Source organism: Triplophysa dalaica, chromosome 13 (genome assembly GCF_015846415.1).
Source record: "Triplophysa dalaica isolate WHDGS20190420 chromosome 13, ASM1584641v1, whole genome shotgun sequence".
NCBI classification, from domain to species: domain Eukaryota; kingdom Metazoa; phylum Chordata; class Actinopteri; order Cypriniformes; family Nemacheilidae; genus Triplophysa; species Triplophysa dalaica.
Window position 1 is genome coordinate 16,735,040 of NC_079554.1, and position 18,287 is coordinate 16,753,326.

Below are 18,287 nucleotides of genomic sequence, written 5' to 3' on the forward strand. Positions count from 1 at the left end.
AAAAAATACCAAAGAAATCATAAAATCTACACCCTTTATAAGGTAAGTATTTGGATAAAAGATAACTAATTAAATGATGTACTTTATATATTAAATATATAATATATTTGAATGAAAGATGAGAATATACTGCAATAAAGAAACGATATTCTAAAATTATATTATAATCTGCCTTTAATTTCAATAGGGCCTTCACTCATGTCGTGGCATAAGATGGTCATTGGGTGGCAGTACAGTTGGATATATGCGGATTTGTACAATTTTGTATTTGAGTTTTATTTACTGGTTTCGCTCGATTTGACTTAAACTAAAACAGTGACATGTAAACATGTTGTATGTAATAAACATGATTAGGATCGCTGCTCGTTCTATGCGTTGCTTCCAGCGGAACTGACGTCCGCCTATCCAAAAGTACGTCATCACGGTGCGCCGTCTAACACTCCGAAGTGGATAGCTGCTATTGTGCTAGCAGTTCATCACTACTGCGTGTCGATTATTAACATTTCTTCGCATAGTTTGAGTTTTCACACTAAAAGATCCAGCCATGGCGATGCAAGCAGCAAAACGCGCGAATGTAAGTCCAGCTTTGGTTCTAAATGTGTAAACAGAGTTACTTCATAGCAGTTCCTCGTTCTCAAAATATTAGCCCGTGTTGACGATGGATGTTTATCCTTGTTGCTCATGTATGAGATTGATCAGTTTACCCCTAAGACAGTAAAAATGAAATTATTTAATTATCACTAATGATATGGTTAATTTGTATTCGCCTGCATTTGTATTTTAAAATGGCACTGGGATCGTGGAATGGTGGATCTCTTGTTAGGTAAATGTGGCCTGAACATGAACCAACACGTCCATGTGTGAATTCACAATCTTTGTTTCTCTAAAACATTAAAGAGTATAAAATAAATGTGAAAATGTATTTAAGAGTATTTTAATAGAGATTTCACTTTGGGGGACCTAAATGGTCAAACATTTGGATCTGTGATTTGCATTTCATTTGTGTAAGTCTATAACATTGCACGTATGTCTATGCTTGTTATTACAACTTTGGTATTTTTCAGATTCGTTTACCTCCAGAGGTAAACAGGATATTGTACATACGTAATCTCCCATACAAGATCACTGCAGAGGAGATGTATGACATCTTTGGGAAGTATGGGCCAATTCGTCAAATCAGAGTGTGAGTATTTCGTTTATAAGTCATGATTTAAGTTAATATTTGTGTTAGTTGCAAACTGCTGATTACTTTTATGTGTAAAAATGATCTATCACGAATCACATGTTTCATAGTTAATGATTTTTTTATCCTCCCAGTGGGAACACACCAGAAACCAGAGGAACTGCATACGTTATATATGAGGACATCTTTGATGCAAAAAATGCCTGTGACCATCTATCTGGGTTCAACGTCTGCAACAGATACTTAGTTGTATTGTATTATAACCCAAACAGGGTGAGTTGGTTTGAATTGGCCTTGTGTCCATATTTACATGTGAAATATACATTCATAATTGGTATATAAAATGTAACCATTTATTGTACAAAGTAAGCTGTTAGTTTGTTGAGATGTAAAAAGCAACGACAGCTAAAATATGTATTGTTATTAATGCATATGTTTATCCGTTCTTTCTCTCTCAAGGCTTTCCAAAAAATGGACACAAAGAAAAAGGAGGAGCAGCTGAAACTTCTCAAAGAGAAATACGGCATAAACACAGACCCAGCAAAATAGTCAACATGGCTACATCTGTTGTTATGTTGTACTTTCCTTCACACGTCTCCTGTTCACTTGTCCCAATTAAGTAATAATTGTTTTAAAATCCAAATCTGCTCATTCTTTGGATTGAAGCTTTGTTATATATTGACTATATTGAGTTTTTTTGTTAATGTCACATACATGGTATATACCATTTGATGTAATAAATGTATTGTTTTCTTTTTTAAATAACTGCTTGTTGTCTTCGTTCATTAAACCAGTGTCAGAGTTTAAAATTTAAATCTAAGCTATCAAAAAAATTGAATTAATAAATGATTGAACTGGTAAGCACAATGGACTTATATAAAGTCTGTATAAAACTACAGTGGTCATTTTCTGATATTACATTGTCTGTAATAGTTTTGTTTCTATAACTGCTTAAATGGGTTTGGTCAACGTTTATTTATTTTGAGTACAATTAAAATATGCTTGTATCTTATTTTAACTTTTTAAATAATTGATAATATTGTTAAGTATCAGCAGTATCTTAATCAATCATCTATACTAAGCTATGAATTATAATGATTTTCTTTTATATTTTAGTTAGATTCTACGCATTGACAAACTACAAATGCGTCCATTTTTATGAATGTCCGCCTGACCAAAAATGAGCCAATTAGCTAAAAGCACGAGAGTGAGGCGCGAAAGCTGCATACCTGAAATCCAATTGCTTATCTATTACTTCATATTCACACCGTTTACAGAAATCGTTTGTTTTTCGCACTTTGATTGTTTAGTCGTGTTAAAATAACACGTGCTGGCAGAATCTTTGTCGCGTTTTGATTCAGTCTTGTCGGTTGACAAGAAACACTTTGTCGATGGTGGCCCAACAACAAAATAAAACGGGTAGGTGATGAGGTAAGTGTTTGTAATAAATATATGACAATTAAGTATGTACTAATATAAATGGTTGACATTTGGCGATATTTATGAAGTAATTAATGTATGTCGTCGTATTCTAAGTGGTTATATCTCAATATTTTACTGAAAAACGACGATTTAATTACTATGCTGAAGCGACTCCACTGTGACGTACCTGGTAACGTTAACGTTAGTTTTTGTACACGTTTTTCTCTCGATTTGTTGAGAAGCACGTTTTTATTAGACTCCGATAACCTAAAGTTGAGCTTTTTCTGGTTTGACTTAACGTGAAAATCGTGTTAAAAACACTGTTGATCGAGTGTTTGGTTGTGCAGGTGTCTTGGTTGCAGCGTTTCATATTATTAGTGAAGTTAAATGCTGAATTGAGTCTTGTTATGTTGGGATTTTTTGAACATTATTTAAAGATAACTTGCTCTTTATAGTACATCGATGGATTGATTGATAACGTTTCGTTAAAACATTAAAACACCAAATGTGAGTCTTGTGTCACATTGGTAAACTGGTGTTTTAGTTGTGTTCATCAAACGTGTTCTGCTGTGTTGTTGCGCAGCGCTAAAATAACAGATACATAAGTTTTCTTTGACTTTATGTTAATGTCTCTGTTATGCAGTTCACACATATTTGGTTTTGTTTCATTGGTTTTTAAGCAGTGTGTATATACTCACTACTTCTCATTACTTTCCTATATGAAGTATGCATTTTTTACGACTCCATAGACCATTTATAACTTAAAGTATTTGTCCAAATAGAGGATTAAAAGGATAGTTCCCCCCGAAATGAAAATTTTGTCATTTACTCGCCCTCATGCAATTTTATTCCTGTATTAATTACTTTGTTCTGATGAACTCAAGAGAAAGATATTTGGAAGAATGTTAGCAATTTCCACTTCTTGGACATCGTTGACTACCATAGTAGGAAAAATGTAATGGTAGATAAAGGTGCCTCAGAACTGTTTGTTTTGCTAAATTCTTTTAAAATATTTCATTCTGTGTTCAACCAAGAACAAGAACAGAATTTTTTTTCTGCTTTGTAACTTAGTGGAAGATGTCCCGGAAGAGAAAATTGTAAATATTCTTCCAAATATCTTTGTGTTCAACAGAACAAAGAAATGTACGCAGGTCTGATACAAAGGGTGGGCACATAAACAATGACAAATTTTCATTTTTGGGGACCTATCGCTGTAAGTTAACTGCAAAGATGCTATTTTTAATATTTAAATGTAATGGGTAAAATGTTAATAATGCATATTTGACTTTTTTAAATATTGACAAAACGAACTACTCTTTTTGCATTTTATATGTTGTTCTAGTTTCACGTGTAAAAGGGTGTGGAAATGCTTGTGTTGAACTTTTACAATTGGACATTTTTTGTAAAAAATAACATTGTTTTCTGTTTTCTTTTCTCTTCTTTAGATACACCGGACACTTGGTTACTAAAGAGTGAGTTGTAAAAAAAACATAATGTGTTCAATTCCAGGCCTCCCCTCAACAGGTTCAAATGTGCCTGTACTTATTTCACGAGTAAACTTAAACCCCTCATGTGTACTGGTAGAGTTTTGGGGTAATTTTGATCAAGATCGGAAATTTGCATATCAACAACTAAAAAAGGAGATTCAATACCCCAGAGAGGGGTTTCGCGAAAACGATGGAAATCCTGGGGACTTGTGCCTAGTACGTGTGTATGAAACGTGGTACAGAGCCCGGGTAGTGTCAAGAGATGCTGAAGAGTACAGTGTGTTTTTAATTGATGAAGGCAGAACACTTCAAGCCACGCTTAATACACTAGCATGGGGCAAAAGTGAGTTTTTCTATCTGCCGCCTGAGGTGGAATTCTGTGTTCTTGCCAATGTCTTACCACTGTCTCCAGAGAACAAATGGACAACAATGGCCTTGGAGTTCATGAAGACCTTCTGTAGTAGAAGAGTGACCGCCACTGTTCAGGATGTTCTAGTGCCTCATCGAACGTTTCTGCTTGACATTCCTTGCCTCTCCAGACAGATGTTTGAAATGGGGTTTGCCAAAAAACTGTCCAGTGAAAGGTTCAAAGAGTTTGTTACGAGGTCTTTGCAGGCTAACAGCGGATCTGCAGTGGATCTTCAGAAGATTTCTTTCATCGGGAACAAACCCTTAGAACTCATTGAGCAAATGGAGAAATCACAATCCTACATGTATCCAGAGTTGCAGACCGATACTGTCGAGACTGTGGTTGTCACAGAAGTAACAAATCCATTTCATATATTCTGTCAACTCAAGGTCTTTTCTCAGGAGCTGAGGAAGTTAACTGAACAGATAACTCTGCATTATGAAGGACGACTTGGAACAAATTTTGCCAGACCAGAGAATTTGGGCAGCCCTTGTGCATCAAGAGGAAGTGACGGGAAATGGTATCGTTCTGTGCTGCAGCAGGTCATGTCTGCCAACAATGTGGTTGAGGTTTTGCATGTGGATTATGGGAAGAAACTATTTGTACAGGTTGACAACATCAGACCACTTGCCCCTGAATTCTTCAGAATGCCGGTTGTAACGTATGTGTGCTCTCTACACGGAATAGTTGACAGAGGTGTTGGTTGGAAAGCCACACAGATCGATTTCTTGAAATCTCTCCTGCTCAACAGAACTGTGATTGCCAAATTTCAGTATCTGAGCCTTTCAGAAGGTGTCCACTATGTCACGCTTTATGGTGAGGAGAACACAAACATCAATAAGTTGTTTGAATTGAAACAGAAATGTGTGCTGGGGTCCGATATGACCCATGATGACTTTGCTGTTAAGAAGAGCCCATTGTCTCAAAGGAGCAAAATGTCAGAGAGAAGCGAGACCAAACACCCAGATGGAACATACTCTGACCCTAAAGGGAACAAACCTGTGTTCTTTACAGAAAGTCTCCCACCTAACACCTCCCATGTAGCTGTTGTGCAACACGTTGACAGCCCTGGAAAGTTTTGGGTTCAGACTCAGCGTTACGCAGAGGATTTCGATCAGCTAATGTACGACCTTGGACTTCTGTACAATGATCCAACAAGTACAGAAGGTTTAATCAGAAAGCCTGTCGCTGGTCTCCTCTGTGCAGCTAAAGCACAAGATGGTGTGTTCTACAGAGCAGCTATCTACAAGGTAATTGACAAGAAAGCAGAAGTTTACTTCCTTGACTATGGGAACACAGAAATTGTTGATTGTTGCAATCTTCAACAGCTACCTCTGAAATTCCAGGAGCTACCCGCTGTGGCAGTAAAGTGCTCCCTCCATGGCATTAAACCCAAACTGACACATTGGGATGAGAAGGCCACATTGTTCTTTTCCAGGATTGTTGAAGACAAAGTACTTGATCTGCACGTCCAAGACAAGTTTCAAGACACCCATATTGTTCAGTTAGTGGAACCCAGTTTAGATGGCGAAAATGATGCAAGCAAGTTGTTGTGCAGCGCAGACCTTGCAGAAAGTGAAAAGAACTTTGTGGGCAAACCTGCCTTAAGATCTTGCAGTTTAAAAATATCACACACAGCTGACACAGTCAGGACAAGTACTCAACCTCAAACGCCATCCAGTTCTTCTGTTGCGACAGAAAGTGCATCAGCTTTCAAGGAATGTTTATTTCCAATTGGCAGTTCGCTGGAGGTAACCGTGTCCTACATTGAAAGTCCAAATGACTTTTGGTGCCAAAAAGCCCAAAATGCAGCATGTTTGGAAGTGCTAATGCAAGATATCCAGCGCATCTATGCTCACAGCAAATTTCAGCCTCCTTTTGAAGCTGCTTGTGTTGCCTGTCATCCTGAAACGGGTATATGGTACAGAGCCTTGGTCATTCACAAACACCAGACACCACATGTTGATGTGCTTTTCATTGACTATGGGCAGACAACGAAGGTTGGCGTGGAAGATCTGCGGAAGATTACTCCAGAATTTCTGAAGATGAAGGGACAAGCCTTTCGATGCAGTTTGTATAATCTCATCCACCCAGTCTCTCACTCCGCTATAGACTGGAGCCCTGAAGCCACATTGCAATTTCAAGATTTTGTTGATACTGCAGCCTCCACAAACGTGCCCTTGAAATGCACCATTTTTGCTGTGATGTATGATGCCCAGAAGGTTGTGTTCAATGTGGTGGATTTGGAAACCCCGTTCCAAAGCATTTGCAATCTTCTTGTCCAAAGACATCTAGCTGATCGTGCACCCTCTAAAAGGTCTCCCATTTCACCTTTTCGTCTGGACACCTACTACTATTCCACACATGATATCAAGACTGGGTGTGAAGAGGAAGTGAGTGTCACCTGTGTGAAAAGTGCCACTCAGTTCTTTTGCCATCTGGGAAGAAATTCAGACCAGATAGAAAAACTTGCTGACAAAGTCAACTCCCTCTGCACTCAACTAGCGGTCACCAAGTGTCCTCAGACGTTCGGAACCGTTTGCTTTGTGAAATTCACGGATGGACTTTGGTACAGAGGCCAAATCAAATCTACAAAACCGTCCATCGTGGTTCACTTTGTGGATTACGGGAACACAATGGAAGTAAATAAATCATGCTTGCTACCAGTTCCGATCGAAGCTGGAGACATAATGACGGTCCCTGTGCAGGCAATCGAATGTGGGCTCTCGGATATACCAGACAATGTACCAGGTGAAGTGGGAAAGTGGTTTCAGAATTTTGCAGAGGGTGGTTGTTTCAAGGCATTGATTGTGGCAAAAGAACCTGAAGGAAAACTAATAGTAGAACTTTATGATGGAAAAATGAAAGTCAATGCATTGATCAGACAGAAGTTTCACAACGAAATCCCCCGAAATGAACTGGGAGCATTCAAAGACTATGGCACAAAGAACAAAAATGCACAAAGCTTGGCAACCCATGTGAGGGAAAGTTTCAGTGGTCTGACTACAAATACACCAGATATGGTTCAGCATTTCAGCCAAAGTCAAAGAGGTAATGGGTTTGAATCAACACGGAACAGGTGGGGAGTCCATAAAGATGGTGGACCAGAACCAACAAAAGACTTTCAGAGGTGCCATAATTCCACAAGACCAGAGATATCACAAAGAAAACCAAATGAGTCGACGCTCCCTTGTCAATCTAAGAAAGATGATGTTAAAATCGAGCCCCAGACGTCTCTCAAAGAATCACAGCTCCCAGTGCAACCCATAAAACCAGGTATGGAAGCCAGTGTTTTCATCTCGCATTGCAATAGCCCCTTTAGCTTCTTTGTTCAGCTGGCAACTGATGAGGATGATATTTATTCACTTGTCGAGAAGTTAAATGATGGCCATTTAAAGGATGTGAATCTTAAACGCACTGATATTCATGAAGGCGACCTGGTCCGTGCATTGTTTCCCGATGATAACTCTTGGTACCGTGCAGTAGTAAGAAAAAACACTGGTGACACAATCAATGTTGATTTTGTTGACTTTGGAAACACTGCTGCAGTTTCTCCCTCAAAAATCTGTCAACTCGAACAATCATTTGCTTCGTTTCCAAGGTACAGCATCCACTGCTCGCTAAATAAACATAATGTTGACCGCACAGACCAAGCATCCAGCTTCAAACAGGTAATTGAAGAAAACGTGGATAAGGTCATGTGCACGTTTGTGAAGCTTTCACATGCTGTGTGGGAAGTGAAACTTGATGTTAATGGTGTGGTGCTTGGATCCACGTGCAAGGATGAAAGTCCACCAACAGCTGAGCTTAAGAGCACAAGTGTCAAGCAAATGTCTGATGTCACGACATGCACCTATTACAAAAACCCTGACCTATCAGTTGGACAAATGATCAATGGATACGCCTCAGTCATCAAAGGTCCTCAACTCTTCTGGTGTCAGTATGCAACAGACAAACTGCAAGAGATTGCAGATGTGCTACAGAATGTCGGTGATGTGTTGGAGAATACATTGAAGGAGGATTCTCTGCCAGTGGGGAGTGCTGGCATTGCCATTTTCGCTGAAGACAACCTGTGGTATCGTGCTAAAGTAACCAATAGGGACCATGACACATTGTCTGTTACTTTCGTAGACTATGGAAACGAATCCAAAGTAAATGTAGGTGACGTGAGAGCACTTCCATCCAAGCTATCTGATATCCCCCCTCAGGCGTTTGACTGCCAGCTGGAAGGCTTTGATGCTTCCAATGGTTTCTGGGATGAAAAGGCAGATGATGAGTTTTATGAGCTAGTTAATGACAAGCTTTTAAACGTCAACGTTGAGAGAATGGGAACCTCTGACATGCCCCACTTTGTCAAGCTGGAGTGTGATGGTTTTGTCATTAATGATATCATGCTACAATATTGGAAAAGTCCTGAAGGCCCATCAGTTGAACTCATAAATGGGGGAGAACTTGTCCCCTATGAAGATTCACTGGTAACTGATATTAATATTGGCTCAGAAGGAACTCTTGAAGCAGACATTGATGTAACAGATGAAACATGTACCCCAGACCTTAAAATACAACAAGAGGAAGAGACTGATGTACCAGAAGGTACTGGGTTTGAAAATGAAGTGCGGGCTGTCCCATTTGTGATGGGAGATGAAAATGTTCACTCCCCTGATTTGATTATTGTAACACAGGAGCTGGTGTCTGAATGTGACACAGAACACAAACCGATTGCTGATTTCACCAGTAGTTTATTGGAGCCGACAAACCAGCATGACTTTGGTCACGAGACTCTCGTAGACTCAACGCTCCATCCTCCAGTTTTGGCACAACAGTCTGCGGAACTATCAGATGCAGCTCCCAAAAACGATACAGATGACATTCTTCAACAGGAACTTGATTCTGAATTGTGCCCTGTTGAACCAGAGGGCCCTGTTGAGATCATTCAGTCAGGTAAGCCTGATCACAAATAATTGACCTTATGCATCACTGTTATGGTGTATGTAATCCTATTACATCATTGTCTGTTAATAAAAGCAGTCTCTCTTATATTTCTTTTTTAAGACTTTGGCTGTGTAAGGCAGGCTACAGAGAAGAAACCTGTTGGATCGGAATGTGTTATCTGGTCTCACGTAAGAAGAAATTGGTGTAAGGCACAAATTTTGAAGGTTTCTGAAGATGATGCATTGGTAAATGTCACTTCTCTTTTTTGTCACATTGGTTCTTACAGTCTTGTGATTTTAAAAAAATATTTTTATAATTGTGTAAAACATTTTTGCAGGTTCTGCTTGTGGACCATGACTCTGAGGTGGTGGTCGATCCACTCAACATCTATGAAATACTGCCAGAAAAGCTATTAGAGGTGTGAAATAATAAAATAGTTAATAATTTTTTTTTTAGTGTTTGTTAAAGTTAAAGGTTCATTAATCTACTGTTGTTATATTTGCAGCCATTAAGCGGTGAAGCTTCAGCTCTGGATGGTATGTATCTATTGCTTTTCATTAGAGGAGGCACGTCTTATTGCCTTTGTGATTTCATATTGTCATGTTTTGTGTTATTGTTAAAGCCTTATATAAATGACAAAGATATGTTGTCACATCATGTATGCATTCTCAAATGGTTAAGTTCAAGAATCCTATGCTTGTGTTGTCTAGATGAGCTAACCAAAGGAATGCATCCTGCACAAATAAAGATTGTCTCCCAGGTAAATAGACTTTTCATTGTGGTAAATAGAATGATTGCAGCTTTAATATGTAGTAGCATATCTATGCTTGTTTTATTTATCTATGACCATAGGCTGAAGATGCAGAATATGAAGCCCCTTTCGGAATATCCTCTGACGATCCAAAAGGTAAGAGAATAACTACAAAAACATCCTGCTTATGAGGAGGTATATTGTTTTGCTACTGTATCAACCTTGTAAATACATTTTCTGTCACCCTAGTGGTAAATTGGTTATTTAGTTGGTAGAGCAAAATTAATTGATATTTTAAAACGTCAAGGTCATGAGAGTTGTAAAAGACTCGTGGAGCAGATGGATCCAGGTGATAAACAGGTAGAGCATCTTATTCTAGCAATCAGAAAAATGCGATTTCACGCTATCTGACTATAAATGTCTTAACTTATTTAAATTCATATAGCTTCAAGCGGAGGAACCTGTGTCCTGTTCTGAAGGCTTGGTTGAAGTTTCTGAAGGTATATCTTTAGATTTTACCTATGTGGAAAAATGTTGCGGCCTCAAAGCATTCACAAAAGCTTTCCCGCTGAATTAATTACATTTGTAAAGATGAACTCTTAATAGACTTGATGTTAAGTGAATGTGTAGATGTAAACAAATATTGATATTTGGTTATAAAGGATGTAAGAGTACATAATGCATGTTTGTTGAGATTGTCTTTTTTTTCGTTTTAGTGGAGCTATCAGCTGCTTAAAGCAACGAGGCCACCTTGTTATTCGTTTTCTGGACATTGTAAATGCTGTGAATATACGGTGGTGTGAAAATGTATTTACCCCCTTCCTGAAACGGCTTTGAAATGTTTCCGTCTAGAAAGGGTTTCATTGACTTTTTCACATGTGTTCTTGAATTTCTTTAGATCGCGGCATGATGTGTTGCTATTTGAGATCTTTTAGACTACTTCAGTGTGTCAGACAGGTTCTACTTAAGTGATTTCTTGATTCAACAGGTCTGCCAGTAATTAGGCTTGAGTGTGGCTAGTGAAATTTAACTGTTATTCAATTCATCACAGTAATTCATGATTTACCAAGGGGGGCAAATACCTTTTCACATAGTTTCAGAAATGTTTGGATTGTTTTTTCCCTTAACAAATGAAACCATCTTTTAAAAACCGCATTTTGTATTTACTCTGGTTTTCTTTGAGTAATATAAATATTTCTTTGATGATCTAAATCATTTAAGCATGACAAGTTTTAACCTTCTTAATCTTAGACTTTATTATAAATCTTGGCTTTGTTTTTTTTTGGTTAAAGAAGTGTCAGGGGCAGGAGCACAACTAGTTGAAATACTGAACTCTACTGCATATGTAAGTATCTATTTTTCTCCAACGTTGTCTCTGTCATCTCTATTGTCTATATGTTCTCATAGGGGTCATTTGACTCTGCTATAACAAATATTATTGTTTGCTTTAGATGTAATGCAGTGTGTATACACGATTTAAGGTTAAAAACGCTGTTTTTTCCACATACCGTGCATGATTGTATCTCCTCTGAACTGCTCTCTGAAACGCGCTGATATTTTACGAAGCTCATCGTTCTGAAAAGCGAGGTATGCTATGATTGGCCATGTCACTACTGCATAGTGATTGGTCGAATGCTGCATGGAAATGTAACGCCTCTTACCATATTGGGAACATCAGGCTGCGACGGTACAATGAGATTTTCAAGACATCCCACCTTACTTGTGGATACATTTGGGCGGTCTTAGTCAAATCATACCACAAAGTGACGGTCATGCGTTGGGGTGTGGTTTCACGAGGCGTTTTCGGGCAGGTCTGGGTTTACGTTTGCTTTTAGATAGAATGCATCTTTTGTACCGACACTTCAATGTTTTCTATTTCACGTGTCTAATACATGCATGGGCAACTTCTAACAAACCAAAGACACAGAAAAACACATTTTCGTCATATAAACCCTTTAAAACAAGGTGTGTAAACTCACTAACTGTATATCTTTACAATATTCCTATACAAGTTAGAGCACCTACAAAACAGAGAGCCCCAGGATGACACAAATTCTTCAGCTGGAGAGCAAAAAGGTTGTTTCTTTCTATTTACATGTACCAATGCATTTATTGGTGGTGTTTGTTTATGAAAAATCAATTGTTTGATTCTTATTTGTTAAATGTTGCTGAAGGGGGTGAAAATAATATGGTGGATTTACTGATGGATTTCCTTGACGTTGAGATCCTGGAGAAGGTGTTATACTTACCATCTTGTCTTATTTTTGTCTTATTCACACCACCCAGTGGCTGAGAGTATATCATGTTTCCTGCAGGTACAGGAAGATGTTTGCCAAGCTGGATCCGAAAGGGATGCTTTGCTTGAGGAGTTCAACAGTACGGCAATTTTATTTTCTATCTGCAATTGAAAGTGAATTTAAATGACTTGAGCTTTTAGTATTAATAATGTGTTATAAGCAGGTGTTACTGCAGATCTTCTTGTTCTGACCAGTGACGATGGAGCAGAATCAGACACTGGGTCTGATGGAACGGTATTATAGTCGTAATGTTAATTTACTGGTGAAGTTATATTTTAAGTTACAAAGTATGTCAAAGACAAGCATGCTTAAAACAAATCATTTTTGTTTACTTTGCACTTCAGCTCCAGGGAGACAGAGACGATGCTGAAGAATATTCATGTAAGTGCAGTGCTTTCATTTTAAAAGGGTCACAAGATGTAACAATTTCATCAGAAAAATATATTCTTATATAATGGATTGAATAACGAACAGTGAATTTGCATTCCAGGTGTACAAGAAAGGCCAAATGCATCTGATTGCACCAGTGCAGAAGAGCAGGATTTAAGAGTCACTCATCTGACATTAAAGGTGGAAGATCAATCTGATGATGTTATTTTTGTTGGTGTTTTGCAAGAATCCCAAGCAGAAGTATGTCAGCCAGAACAGAAGTGACTAATTTAAACACCCTGAGTTTATGTATCCTGAGGGACATGTTACTGTTTTTTTCCTATAAACGCTAACAGTTTGGTGTATTTTGTAAAGGTGTTTTTGTTCAAATCCGAAATCTGATTTTATTTATAAGTATAATATTTATATACGTTTAATATATATTATATGTATATAAATATATAACTTGTTCTAACATTTCTAGGAATTCATTTCTTTTGCAGTTTTGAAGGCTGTCTTGTTTGTTCGTTTTCATCACACAGCCTTTCGTGAATTACAGAGATTCGAATTGGGATTTCTAAATCCTATTTATGCAAATACTTAATTAAAACTTGTGTTAATGGGTTAAGTTTCATTAAAAAATATGCATCACTTGCATCAATGTCTTAATGGTATGTTATTTGGCTCGTTTGTATGAGGTTAAATAAATGGCAAACAAAGGATTTAAGATTGTTTAATAAAGTTCCAGATATGTACAAACAACTTTGTATAATACATTCTAATGTAAACGTATTCTAAGAGATTCTAAGAGAATTCCCCCCCAATTTCAGGTAATAGTGTAGATATATATTATTGATTTGAGAGAGAGAGCAGTTAAGAACCATACATTTTAGATCAGGAATTAAAATTGACAGGTCAACACGAAACCGTTCAGATTTATGAATCTTACAAGATGTACAACTTTTTAATTGTAACCTGTTGTCTGCTAACTGTAACATTTAATTGATATAACATTATATATAAAACTGTAAAAACATGAAGGCACAGGGACACTGAGGTTTAAAGATCATGTATTGCACTAATGCAAAGTATTTCACTGTTGGCATCTATAATTTACCTGTACAGTTTGTAGTTTCGCTCCTGTTTACATTATTGAAATTTACATCAGATTACTTGCTATCCACATTTAATCATATACACACAGCAGCCAAAATTTGTCATCTCTATATATTTCGAATTCATTATTAGGTTTTGGTAATCATAAGATCCCATGTGTAACATGTGCATTGGCACATTAAAATAGTCATGCTGCTTGATTAAATAGATGCCTGTGGTATAGTAATATTGGTTCCTGGAATTAAGTTGTCATCTTTTCCATCAATTAAAGGGTCCCACTGATTGAAGTTTCTATCCATAGCTAAAATAAATAAATGTGGATGTTATGAGTTATTGCATGTAGATAAAAGTCATTTCAATCAAACCTAAGATTGATAGCAGAATTACAAAAGGGTTTACAAAGAATAATTACTTAACACTTTTTAAATGTAGGAAAGAATACAAAACTGCCCTCTTCATTTAATATATTGATGCAGTGGGCTAACACTTGAATAAGGTCATAAAAATAATGGTAAATAACTTGCCTAAATGCTGTTGAAGAAATGCCAAAGATGCCTTGTTGGAAAGATCCAAAGCAATATATGGATCAATATTGCCTTTCAGGTTCATGAGCCTTCCAATAAAGTTACCAGTAAGAAATGTGAAATCAGGGAAGCTCTGATGCACAGTCCCTCTGCCAAAACATAGCGAAGTAGAGCACAATTACATAGAATATATACAGAATGAATTACATTTGAAATCCAGATATGGATTACTGACCTGATGGTTATCATTTTTCTGGGTATGACAGCAGAGTCCAGCTTCTTCATGCGAATGATATTCCCAATCCATTGAAATTTCTCAGAGTTGATAAAAAAGATTGGCTGCTTAATGCTTGGAAAGATCTCTTCATCCAGAGGAAGCATCCAGGTGTCCAATGCAACACCACACCTAAAAAAAACATTAGGTTTATTATTATTTCGTCTGTTCTTGCCTGTGTATTAATTTTGCACCTGAAAATCACCCTAAATCGAATGAAAAAAATAATGTGATTATTCTTCTTCACGCTGCGAGGCTACTGAACATTTCACAGTTGTGGCAGCAAGTAAAAACATTAAAACAAACAGGACGTTAGCTTGAGGCAAGCTAAAATAAGCCAACCAGACTGACTGGGGAAAAAAAAATCACATTTTTTTCTAAAACATTTACCCATACCCATATTATATATATGTCATGTTAGCCAGCTGGGTTCCTATATATATATATATATATATTATAGCAATATTCCATCTGATCTCGTAACATACTTGAATTTGACTTCCTTGCACAAACACTCGATCACTGTTGCGCCTCCGAAGGAATGTCCCATAATGGCTATTCTACACAGATCCATAGAATTCTGAAATACAAACCAGTTCATTATAACAAAACTCTCCAACTTCCAGTACAAATTCGGCTTATTTTGTTTATTTGTTTTGCAGAGGTAATATTGTAATAGTCACCTCCATCGTTGATAAATCAAACACGCTCTGTAAAACATTTTCCACAGACTTTCCTGAATTGATGTCAAAGAGGATATTCAACGCTCTAATGCATTCATCCGCTCTTTGCTTCACCTGGAAAAAAAAAAAGCAAACCAACCACAGACCGTTTCAGATATGGAAATTAAACAAATAATCAGGACCAGTAACACTAGCTCTACGTTGAACGGCTTCATGAAAAGTTAAACATAACATTTGGCTATGGTATTTTCTCACCTGCTTGTTTCTCAAAGGAAACTCATTCTCGCCTGGTTTAAGACCCCTGTAGTACATCCATTCCTCCTCCAGGTTTTCAGACACAGGTTTGAATATTTCACATGAAACATGCTTTTTTGTTTCCGACTCGGTATGTTCTCTGAAGTAAAAGGTTGCAGAGGCAGATTCATCTCTGCGAAAAGCAATAAAAAATGTCATATTTAAAATGTCATATTTATCAGGCCAAATACACAAACTAACTGGCATAAACTAATTTTTTAAACATTAACTTCATAATTTATTAGTTAACAACTAGGATTAAGTAATACAATAGCACTCCTTTAGTACTACTCTAAACTAGTTTGAATGCAGATGCTAGCAAACACAACCTGTAGCCCTTTGTATGTTATGTGTGAGTCCACCAGCAAACACTGGTAAGAATGTGATGAGCTGGTTTATACTATTGTCTTCACACTCCTCACACACGTGAGCTATTATAACATACAGGAGCACTCATAATACACAGCAAGGAAAGTTGCTGAACAGTAACTGTGTTCATGTAAAGTTGATGGTTAGTAGATCAACATTCTCTTCCAGGCAACAAATGATTCAACAGCTAATAAATTGCAATTGAAACAAAGTACCTGTGTTCAACAGCAGCAACAATAAATCCTTGGGAGGCCAGTTCAACACATATGGCTGAATACAATGTCCTGAAAATACAACACAAAAAACAATCGTATTAGAAAACATTTGAACAAAAATGTATTTGGCATAAATTCCGCATGTTTTAAAGTAACTACTGTACACCTGAAAGCTCCAAGTCCATGCGAGAATATAATAACAGGATATTTCCCATCTGGTTTAAAAGATGCATTCCAGGCTGCTGGGATTTTACAACACCCTAATGTGAACAAATTCATCAAATCAATATAAAAAATATCTCAAACAGTAAAAGCAGATAAGGCATGTTTTCTGTGCTATTTTACAGTAACGTTATTATTTTTACAATAAATCACATGTTGAGCTGCCCTATCAGTGCCATGACAAAAATAACATTTCTTAGATTATCACAGATAACACTTAACTATACAATCAGACGCCCATGTTTACCAAAGAGGTAGTTGAAGATTTTTTCACTTAGTGTTCTGTTCAGTTTCATGAAGTCAGCAAGGCCGTTGAAATACTCCCTGCACGGTACCCAGTCTGGCAGCTGAGGGTTAACTGATGCTTGGCACGGATAGTAGAGTCTAAAGAACGATCCCTTGGGAAAACGCAGACGTATGTTTTCAAACGTTTGCTGATGACAGACAATGTAAGTTTCATCTGAAGTCCTGCAAACTTACCTGAACTTTGTGGCCCACCATCAGGTCTGTGCATCCAACCTGGTGTGGTCCCTTCCCTGACGGGATTCTCAATGTGTTGTTGTGCCCACTTGAATTACCCATCGCGCAAACACCCAACGACTTCCAATTAGAAATATATTTTAAACCTGAAAAACAAGTTAACCACATTGTGACACTCACAGTCACAAGGTTTTCTTGTGACCTCTAAGCTAAGCGTTTTAACTAACTTCTTGTTACCCTGAACACTTGCGTCACAACTCAATACTTAATATGAAAACAATCCATCAACAGTTACAGCTTAAATTATAATCACCACAATTCCGATTGAGAACATTACAGCCGAAAACATTTATGTTTTTTAGCAGGAACTTACATGTCAAATTATTTGACGTTATCTTAAGTAGACCGATCATCGGTCAGTGCGATGACAACAGCGAGGTGTTTATATTACATAATAAAAGTCATAAGCTGTTAATATGCCTGTGTGTGGCTCATACAAATATTAAATGATTAAAATTAGCGCCGTGTTAAGAAGCATCTAAACCACTGAAATAAACCTGCCCCCTGTTTACTGTCTACAGTTGGTCGATTAGCACCTCATCGACGGCAAAGTGTTAAAAAACATATTTATTTCTGTCTTACCCGACTACGACCTAAGCATTCATGTATCTTCAACAGAGTAATCGGAACCAGTCTGCCGACTCCAGACTTGAAAGTCTACATCTAGTCTCAGTTGAAGTTTAGATCAGCGGGCGGAGCTTCAACTTGACCGCGGCGCGACACATCGTGTACGCTCAAAAGACCAAGACTATGTTTATAATACGCCGCATTGAACATGACAAACATGGGAAAGTGCAGCGTTCTGGTAAAATAAGTCCCGCCTACCTGTAACAAGAGCCAATCGTTGATCGCTAAGGAAAAACGATTCTCTGGAGGAGGGGCTCGTTACAGAGATTAGCGCATGCGCAGTAGCTGGGGCGACCCGGAGAAGTGTGTTTTAGCGTCATTTTAGCTTAAGAAACAAATATTTGGATTAGAGTTTAGGTCGAGTTTAATTGTTGGTTAAAAAGTAAATGGGTTTATTGTAACTATAGCCAGTGATTTTAGAGATATATATCGAAGTAGATGGAACTTGGTCTTATATGACGGAAATAACTGCTCTGCGGCGCTGGAAAATGGCTGCCGAGTGTGGAGAGTTTTGCTGAAGGGACTTTGATCCTGATGATGTTAACAGTGTTAAAGCTGCTTCCGGGACACCCG

The 18,287-nt window shown here is 37.7% G+C and overlaps 3 protein-coding genes across 8 annotated transcripts; 2 read left to right on the forward strand and 1 right to left on the reverse strand.

Annotated features, from left to right (window-relative positions):
- Positions 1-414: 414 nt before the first annotated feature.
- Positions 415-1,948, forward strand: sf3b6 (splicing factor 3b, subunit 6). Its single transcript, XM_056764182.1, has 4 exons — positions 415-574; positions 1,065-1,183; positions 1,318-1,456; positions 1,643-1,948. The coding sequence occupies exons 1-4, from the start codon at positions 545-547 to the stop codon at positions 1,730-1,732; spliced, it is 378 nt and encodes a 125-aa protein (XP_056620160.1). The 5' UTR covers positions 415-544; the 3' UTR covers positions 1,733-1,948.
- Positions 1,949-2,048: 100 nt separating this feature from the next.
- Positions 2,049-13,507, forward strand: tdrd6 (tudor domain containing 6). Of its 5 annotated transcripts, none has more exons than XR_008908662.1 (16): positions 2,049-2,614; positions 4,051-9,442; positions 9,554-9,678; positions 9,771-9,851; positions 9,939-9,969; positions 10,144-10,193; positions 10,286-10,340; positions 10,492-10,544; positions 10,630-10,684; positions 11,477-11,529; positions 12,197-12,260; positions 12,359-12,420; positions 12,500-12,560; positions 12,642-12,743; positions 12,826-12,862; positions 12,972-13,072. XR_008908662.1 is itself a non-coding variant. In XM_056764177.1 (16 exons), the coding sequence occupies exons 2-16, from the start codon at positions 4,099-4,101 to the stop codon at positions 13,133-13,135; spliced, it is 6,309 nt and encodes a 2,102-aa protein (XP_056620155.1). In that variant the 5' UTR covers positions 2,049-2,614; positions 4,051-4,098; the 3' UTR covers positions 13,136-13,507. The 5 variants fall into 5 exon arrangements, 3 of the variants coding, with proteins under 3 accessions (XP_056620155.1, XP_056620156.1, XP_056620157.1); XR_008908663.1 differs by having other exon boundaries at positions 12,645-12,743; XM_056764177.1 differs by having other exon boundaries at positions 12,642-12,715; positions 12,972-13,507.
- A 60-nt stretch (positions 13,508-13,567) lies between these two features.
- On the reverse strand, positions 13,568-17,821 carry pla2g7 (phospholipase A2, group VII (platelet-activating factor acetylhydrolase, plasma)). 2 transcript variants are annotated; one of them, XM_056764181.1, is made up of 11 exons: positions 17,670-17,821; positions 17,028-17,173; positions 16,795-16,945; positions 16,492-16,585; positions 16,326-16,394; positions 15,703-15,874; positions 15,448-15,561; positions 15,253-15,344; positions 14,726-14,896; positions 14,491-14,639; positions 13,568-14,267 (listed from the first exon to the last, which is right to left on the reverse strand). In XM_056764181.1, exons 2-11 carry the CDS (start codon positions 17,127-17,129, stop codon positions 14,167-14,169), a joined length of 1,215 nt encoding a protein of 404 aa, XP_056620159.1. In that variant the 5' UTR covers positions 17,130-17,173; positions 17,670-17,821; the 3' UTR covers positions 13,568-14,166. The 2 variants fall into 2 exon arrangements, with proteins under 2 accessions (XP_056620159.1, XP_056620158.1); XM_056764180.1 differs by having other exon boundaries at positions 17,401-17,801.
- Between the last annotated feature and the right edge of the window lie 466 nt (positions 17,822-18,287).

Bases quoted from the DNA above. Each gene is read 5' to 3' on its own strand.
- sf3b6 (XM_056764182.1), top strand. From the start codon at position 545: ATGGCGATGCAAGCAGCAAAACGCGCGAAT. The intron at 575-1,064 runs GTAAGTCCAGCT...GGTATTTTTCAG, and splicing joins AAGCAGCAAAACGCGCGAAT to ATTCGTTTACCTCCAGAGGT. The intron at 1,184-1,317 runs GTGAGTATTTCG...TTATCCTCCCAG, and splicing joins CCAATTCGTCAAATCAGAGT to TGGGAACACACCAGAAACCA.
- tdrd6 (XM_056764177.1), top strand. From the start codon at position 4,099: ATGTGTTCAATTCCAGGCCTCCCCTCAACAGGTTCAAATGTGCCTGTA. The intron at 12,716-12,825 runs GTATTATAGTCG...TTTGCACTTCAG, and splicing joins ACACTGGGTCTGATGGAACG to CTCCAGGGAGACAGAGACGA. The intron at 12,863-12,971 runs GTAAGTGCAGTG...TTTGCATTCCAG, and splicing joins CGATGCTGAAGAATATTCAT to GTGTACAAGAAAGGCCAAAT.
- pla2g7 (XM_056764180.1), bottom strand. From the start codon at position 17,440: ATGATCGGTCTACTTAAGATAACGTCAAATAATTTGACAT. The intron at 16,586-16,794 runs GTAAACATGGGC...TGTTCACATTAG, and splicing joins AATCTTCAACTACCTCTTTG to GGTGTTGTAAAATCCCAGCA. The intron at 14,268-14,490 runs GCAAGTTATTTA...TATTTATTTTAG, and splicing joins ATTTCTTCAACAGCATTTAG to CTATGGATAGAAACTTCAAT.